Raw genomic sequence first — 7,500 nt, 5'->3', positions numbered from 1 at the left:
ACCTCTAGATTTAATTTTTTTCTGTATTTTTGAACCACGCACACGCCAGCCCATAAATTAAAGTGTATTGCAGTACTGGTGAAGTTAGCGGATCTTTAGCTGCTATTTTGAGAGTGTGTTTCCCTGTATCAGAGAGGACTTCAACCATCAGAGATTTTAATATGAGCTCAAGTAGGCAGTGGGATAAACCATTTGTAATTACCCTAAATTAAATATTTAAAATGAATTAAAACTACTGTAAACAACATATGAAGGTGCATGTATCTAATGCTGTGTTCTGTCTGCAGGGAAAACTAGGTGTTCCAGGGCTACCTGGCTACCCTGGAAGACAAGGTCTAAAGGTGAGTGACTGACATCACAGGTGAGGTCACTTGAGCATGAGGTGAAGTCACTTGGCCAGATTCACTATTCATTTGTATAGCTCACACTCCTGTTTCTCTCTGTTTCAGGGGTCTCAGGGTTTCCAGGGCTTCCCAGGAGCTAACGGAGAGAAAGGAACTCGAGTATGTCAACAAGCTGAGAGCAGCAATGTGCAGGAGGGAACTGATCTGAGAGCAGCAATGTGCAAAACGGAACTGATCTGAGAGCAGCAATGTGCAGGAGGGAACTGATCTGAGAGCAGCAATGTGCAGAACGGAACTGAACCGAGTGCAGTAGTATGCAACCAAAAACTAATCAGAGAGCAAAAGAAGGAGCATCACTCATCTGTTTTGTGGAGACTGACAGGGACCTTGTGGTCTTGAATTAATATAATATGATCAGTGTTGTTTTGCTTCATTGCTGCTGTTTAAGCTGGGACCGTGTGTACAGTTATAATTACTGCAACACATGGCTGTTTGCAGTGATGCTGCAAAGCCTTAATGTTTGTGTGCATTTGCTGTTCTCATTACATAGCACTGGGATTCGTTAGTGACATGATTAATTAAAGCTGTCTAGCATAACTATGTTGTCACTGTAGATTATTGTGAAATGAAAGCATAGCATGAAACCTTTCAGAATATGAAATATGTGCTCCTGTCATAGAGAGGATGGAGTGAGCGTGCTGTAAAGATCCCTCCCTCCTGAAAGAGAATGAGTTTGGACAGAGTGCTGAGGGCCAGCGTGACTGTCTTCCCTCTCTTTCTTTCAGGGGACAGCAGGGAAGGCTGGCCCTCGAGGGCAGAGGGGCCCCACGGTAAGCACCCTGACGCACCCTGACACAGGGCTCCATCCGAGCAGAGAAGGACCCGTCTATACCTCTGTACTGCTGTCTCTCTGACTGCGCATTGACTGTGTCTCTGTGCTGGTTGCTGTCTCTCTGACTGCGCATTGACTGTGTTTCTGTGCTGGTCGCTGTCTCTCTGACTGCGCATTGACTGTGTCTCTGTGCTGGTTGCTGTCTCTCTGACTGCGCATTGACTGTGTTTCTGTGCTGGTCGCTGTCTCTCTGACTGCGTATTGACTGTGTTTCTGTGCTGGTCGCTGTCTCTCTGACTGCGCATTGACTGTGTTTCTGTGCTGGTCGCTGTCTCTCTGACTGCGCATTGACTGTGTCTCTGTGCCGGTCGCTGTCTCTCTGACTGCGCATTGACTGTGTTTATTTTTATTCTCACCCTGTCCTGGGTGTGTCTCCTAGGGGCCCCGTGGGGAGAGGGGTCCAAGAGGTCCCACTGGAAAGTCAGGGCCGAAGGTGAGGCTCCATCTGCCTGCTGTGATTGGTTAATCTGCATATTAAAGAATTCATGATTGGATAAGGTGTCTGTGTTTGCATTCTAATAAGACTAATTAATGATTTCAGGGTAACTCAGGAAATGATGGGCCCCCCGGACCACCGGGTGAAAGGGTATGAAAGAAGAACAGTATTCTCAGCTCCTCCTGAAGATGACAATGTTTCCATCAACTGGAGCTGTCACTAATGTCCATTGTCTGTTACTGAGTCAAGATGCTAGAGTTTCAGTGAAGATTCTGGGATTTCAGTGCAGATGCTGGAGTTTCAGTGGAGATTCTGGGATTTCAGTGGAGATGCTGGGATTTCAGTGGAGATGCTGGGATTTCAGTGGAGATGCTAGAGTTTCAGTGGAGATGTTGGGATTTCAGTGGAGATGCTAGAGTTTCAGTGAAGATTCTGGGATTTCAGTGCAGATGCTGGAGTTTCAGTGGAGATTCTGGGATTTCAGTGCAGATGCTGGAGTTTCAGTGGAGATTCTGGGATTTCAGTGCAGATGCTGGAGTTTCAGTGGAGATTCTGGGATTTCAGTGCAGATGCTGGAGTTTCAGTGGAGATTCTGGGATTTCAGTGGAGATGCTGGGATTTCAGTGGAGATGTTGGGGTTTCAGTGGAGATGCTGGAGTTTCAGTAGTCTGTAAAGCTATAGTTTCAGTGCATCATGGTGACATGTCTCTGTGTTTCAGGGTCTGCCAGGGCCCCAGGGGCCAATAGGGTTTCCTGGAGCCAAAGGACCTCCGGTGAGTGAGCAAATGCTTATTATAGCAGTTTACTATCAGATGTGATTAAAGGCTGTGGTACAGTATGTCTAAAGGATTAAAGAAAAGTTTTGTGTGGATTTTGTGTGCGCATGTGTGTGTATGTGTGTGTTTCTGTGTGTGTGTGTGTGTGTGTGTGTGTGTGTGGGGGGGGGGGGGGCATGTGTGAGAGAGGAAGAAAGTGTGAGTGTGTGTTTCTGTGTGTGTGTGTGTGTGTGTGTGTGTGTTTGAAAGTTAATCCTTTTATTCTTGGTTTAGGGTCCAGCTGGGAAGGATGGGCTGCCAGGGCACCCTGGACAAAGAGGAGAAACTGTGAGTCTCTTTTCATCTCCAGAGCTGAAATGCTCTGTTTTGTCTGAAAGGTAGAGAGAGACAGGGAAGAAAAGAGAAAGAACAAAAAAAGAAGAGGACAGAAGAGATAGAAAGAGGGATAGATTTTCAGGTTTGACAACAAAAGAACACATTTGTGGAGGGAAGCAGTGAGTCTGCACACAGAGATAAGGGATTACTGCAGAGCTACAGCCACACTGCTTACACAGGACAGCAGATATGCAATATGAAAAACACAAATATTTTAAAGCATCATCTGTCCTCAGGGTTTCCAAGGCAAAACTGGACCCCCTGGGCCTCCTGGAGTAGTGGGACCACAGGTGAGTGTGCTACCAATCCCAGAACCTCACCTGGGTCTGGCCCAATTCTGTACAGTCTCATTACAGAGACCTGTCTCTGTCTCCCACTCTGCCACGTTCTCAGAGAGCTCCTGTTATGCAGCGATACAGGACAAAATGGAACTCAGACACAAATTAAAGGTAATGGAATGGAGGACTCCACCCCATCACTCTTCCAAAAGCCCCCATCTGACCCTCTGCCTCTCCACAGGGCCCCACAGGTGAGACTGGACCAATGGGAGATCGGGGGCACCCTGGACCTCCGGGACCCCCTGGGGAGCAGGGTCTGCCTGGGCCTGCAGGGAAAGAGGGAGTCAAGGTGAGCAGAATCTGACTGGTCTGACCTCTGACCTAATGATTGTGTTAATGATGAGAAGGATTAATATATCTGACTGTAAGTGGGAGTTATGGGGGGATTGGTGGTGAGGGCTTACCTCCTGAGTAATGGCTGTTCCCCTCACAGGGTGACCCTGGTCCTGCTGGCCCAGCTGGGAAAGATGGTCCTCCAGGGGCCAGAGGGTTTCCTGGGGAGAGAGGCCTGCCTGGTGCAGTTGTGAGTGTCCCCACCTGCATGTCCCTTTACCTGCTGATCTGAGCAGTGGCTCCTCTTCAGCACAGTCATGGCAGAGTGGACTGGTTAAAGATGAAGATGAAAGCTTGCTTAGAGAGAGCCTGTGGTGGTCTGCTTTGGGTCAGTCTCTCCGTACACACACTTATGGAGAAGTGCTGTGCACTCCTTCACTGTCTCTTCTCACCTGCAGGGGGCACCTGGTCTGAAAGGAGGCGAGGGGCCGGGCGGACCCCCTGGACCAGCTGTGAGTCACATACTTTTACTTAAACACGGGGAGAGGTCATGAATCTCTGCTGTTTATATATAGTTATTCAACAGGCTAGAACATATTTAGAAGCAGAGAGTCTCCCATATTTCTTGTACTGTATAAACCCTTTGTCTCAGGGAAAAGTCTTTAAATAGGTGCTGGTAAAAAGCAGCAGAATGTTTAATAAAACAGAATAAATCTGTGGAATAGTTGTAGATGGTGAATGAATAGTCACTGAAACAAATAAGCGTCCATTTGCACACATTTCCAAACTCAGTCATAACCAAAAACAATCTTACTCTATACAAGTCTTCCTACTGCGCAAGTTATGATAACAGCAGACAGAGTGAAGCTGACGGCAGACAGAGAGTGAAGCTGACGGCAGAGAGAGTGAAGCTGAGAGCAGAGAGAGAGTGAAGCTGACGGCAGAGAGAGTGAAGCTGACGGCAGAGAGAGTGAAGCTGAGAGCAGAGAGAGTGAAGCTGAGAGCAGAGAGAGTGAAGCTGAGAGCAGAGAGAGTGAAGCTGACGGCAGAGAGAGTGAAGCTGACGGCAGAGAGAGTGAAGCTGAGAGCAGAGAGAGTGAAGCTGACGGCAGACAGAGAGTGAAGCTGACGGCAGAGAGAGTGAAGCTGAGAGCAGAGAGAGTGAAGCTGAGAGCAGAGAGAGTGAAGCTGAGAGCAGAGAGAGGGTGGAGCTGAGAGCAGAGAGAGTGAAGCTGACGGCAGAGAGAGAGTGAAGCTGACGGCAGAGAGAGTGAAGCTGACGGCAGAGAGAGTGAAGCTGAGAGCAGAGAGAGTGAAGCTGACGGCAGAGAGAGAGTGAAGCTGACGGCAGAGAGAGTGAAGCTGAGAGCAGAAAGAGGGTGAACCTGAGAGCAGAGAGAGTGAAGCTGAGAACAGAGTGAAGCTGAGAGCAGAGAGAGTGAAGCTGACGGCAGACAGAGAGTGAAGCTGACGGCAGAGAGAGTGAAGCTGAGAGCAGAGAGAGTGAAGCTGAGAGCAGAGAGAGGGTGGAGCTGAGAGCAGAGAGAGTGAAGCTGACGGCAGAGAGAGAGTGAAGCTAAGGACAGAGAGAGAGTGAACCTGAGAGCAGAGAGAGAGTGAAGCTGACAGCAGAGAGAGAGTGAAGCTAAGAACAGAGAGAGTGAAGCTGACGGCAGAGAGAGAGTGAAGCTGACGGCAGAGAGAGTGAAGCTGAGAGCAGAAAGAGGGTGAACCTGAGAGCAGAGAGAGTGAAGCTGAGAACAGAGTGAAGCTGAGAGCAGAGAGAGTGAAGCTGACGGCAGACAGAGAGTGAAGCTGACGGCAGAGAGAGTGAAGCTGAGAGCAGAGAGAGTGAAGCTGAGAGCAGAGAGAGGGTGGAGCTGAGAGCAGAGAGAGTGAAGCTGACGGCAGAGAGAGAGTGAAGCTAAGGACAGAGAGAGAGTGAACCTGAGAGCAGAGAGAGAGTGAAGCTGACAGCAGAGAGAGAGTGAAGCTAAGAACAGAGAGAGAGTGAAGCTAAGAACAGAGAGAGAGTGAACCTGACAGCAGAGAGAGTGAAGCTGAGAGCAGAGAGAGTGAAGCTGAGAGCAGAAAGAGGGTGAACCTGAGAGCAGAGAGAGTGAAGCTGAGAACAGAGTGAAGCTGAGAACAGAGTGAAGCTGAGAGCAGAGAGAGTGAAGCTGAGAGCAGAGAGAGGGTGGAGCTGACGGCAGAGAGAGAGTGAAGCTGAGAGCAGAGAGAGTGAAGCTGAGAGCAGAGAGAGTGAAGCTGACGGCAGAGAGAGTGAAGCTGACGGCAGAGAGAGTGAAGCTGAGAGCAGAGAGAGTGAAGCTGAGAGCAGAGAGAGTGAAGCTGAGAGCAGAGAGAGGGTGGAGCTGACAGCAGAGAGAGAGTGAAGCTGAGAGCAGAGAGAGAGTGAACCTGAGAGCAGAGAGAGTGAAGCTGACGGCAGAGAGAGAGTGAAGCTGAGGGCAGACAGAGAGTGAAGCTAAGAACAGAGAGAGAGTGAACCTGACAGCAGAGAGAGTGAAGCTGAGAGCAGAGAGAGAGTGAAGCTGACGGCAGAGAGAGTGAAGCTGAGAGCAGAAAGAGGGTGAACCTGAGAGCAGAGAGAGTGAAGCTGAGAACAGAGTGAAGCTGAGAGCAGAGAGAGGGTGGAGCTGAGAGCAGAGAGAGAGTGAAGCTGAGAGCAGAGAGAGTGAAGCTGAGAGCAGAGAGAGTGAAGCTGAGAGCAGAGAGAGGGTGAACCTGAGAGCAGAGAGAGTGAAGCTGAGAGCAGAAAGAGGGTGAACCTGAGAGCAGAGAGAGTGAAGCTGAGAGCAGAGAGAGTGAAGCTGAGAGCAGAGAGAGGGTGGAGCTGACGGCAGAGAGAGAGTGAAGCTGAGAGCAGAGAGAGTGAAGCTGACGGCAGAGAGAGTGAAGCTGACGGCAGAGAGAGTAAAGCTGATGGCAGAGAGAGTAAAGCTGTTTGTCACAGATCATTTGAAATTTAAGCCTGGAAGACCTCCTGTATGTTAAAATATTACTTTTGAATTCCCTGGACGTTTGACGTTTTGGCCTTGTTTGGTGATTGAATGTGATAGTGAGTGCTATCTGTTCCCAGCGAGTGTCTGGGAATAGCACAGAACTTACAGAGGACAGACCACATGCTGCTTCTGACTGCTGCTTCTCCACAGGGGTCCCCTGGAGAGAGGGGACCAGCCGGCCCTGCCGGCCCCACAGGGCTTCCAGGCCGTCCCGGACCGCAGGGGCCCCCAGGCCCATCTGGAGAGAAAGGAGGCCCGGTGAGGATGGACCCTGTGTGGGCTGGTCTCACAACATGCACTGTAACTCTGCCCCGTGACACCTCCTTATGACTCTGCCCTGTAACTCTGCCCTGTGACTCTGCCCTGTAACTCTGCCCTGTGACTCTGCCCTGTAACACTGCCCTGTAACACTGCCCTGTGACTCTGCTCTGTGACTCTGCCCTGTAACACTGCCCTGTAACACTGCCCTGTGACTCTGCCCTGTAACTCTGCCCTGTGACTCCTCTCTGACTCTGCCCTATAACACTGCCCTGTGACTCTGCTCTGTAATTCTGTCCTGTGACTCTGCCCTGTAACACTGCCCTCTGACTCTGCTCTGTAACACTGCCCTGTGACTCCTCTCTGACTCTGCCTTGTAACTCTGCCCTGTGACTCTAGCCTGTGACTCTGCCCTGTGACTCTGCCCTGTGACTCTAGCCTGTGACTCTAGCCTGTGACTGTGTCCCCAAACCCCAGTGCTGCAGCGTACTGGCAGCAGTCAGCACCTGATGACATGGTTGAGGTTTTTCTTAACATCACGTTATTGGCATTTAGCAGACGCTCTTATCCAGAGCAGCTTACATCAATTACAGTTTTTCACAATGTCATTCATTTATACAGCTGGATATTTACTGAGGCAGTTGTGGGTAAAGTACCTTGACGCAGCAGTATCCCAGTGGGGGATCGAACTGGTATGCCACTATGCTACACTGCCGCCCACTGCCACTACATTGTCTGGGGGACTAACAGGGTGGAGCTCTGGATGTTTCTCAGCACAGACC

The 7,500-nt window shown here is 50.0% G+C and overlaps 1 protein-coding gene across 1 annotated transcript in view; it reads left to right on the top strand.

Moving 5' to 3' along the window:
* si:dkey-61l1.4 (collagen alpha-1(V) chain) overlaps window positions 1-7,500 on the top strand; it is a 62,536-nt gene that overhangs the window by 42,045 nt on the left and 12,991 nt on the right. The window contains exons 32-43 of the mRNA XM_036526107.1: window positions 288-341; window positions 450-503; window positions 1,130-1,174; window positions 1,616-1,669; window positions 1,778-1,822; window positions 2,392-2,445; window positions 2,722-2,775; window positions 3,060-3,113; window positions 3,343-3,450; window positions 3,595-3,684; window positions 3,893-3,946; window positions 6,611-6,718. Of these exons, the coding sequence (XP_036382000.1) occupies window positions 288-341; window positions 450-503; window positions 1,130-1,174; window positions 1,616-1,669; window positions 1,778-1,822; window positions 2,392-2,445; window positions 2,722-2,775; window positions 3,060-3,113; window positions 3,343-3,450; window positions 3,595-3,684; window positions 3,893-3,946; window positions 6,611-6,718 (774 nt within the window). The remainder of the gene's footprint in view (window positions 1-287; window positions 342-449; window positions 504-1,129; window positions 1,175-1,615; window positions 1,670-1,777; window positions 1,823-2,391; window positions 2,446-2,721; window positions 2,776-3,059; window positions 3,114-3,342; window positions 3,451-3,594; window positions 3,685-3,892; window positions 3,947-6,610; window positions 6,719-7,500) is intronic.

The sequence above is a fragment of the Megalops cyprinoides genome, chromosome 4 (assembly GCF_013368585.1).
Source record: "Megalops cyprinoides isolate fMegCyp1 chromosome 4, fMegCyp1.pri, whole genome shotgun sequence".
Lineage (NCBI taxonomy): Eukaryota > Metazoa > Chordata > Actinopteri > Elopiformes > Megalopidae > Megalops > Megalops cyprinoides.
Note: the sequence above shows the minus strand (reverse complement) of the source record. Positions and strands in the feature narration are given on the sequence as shown.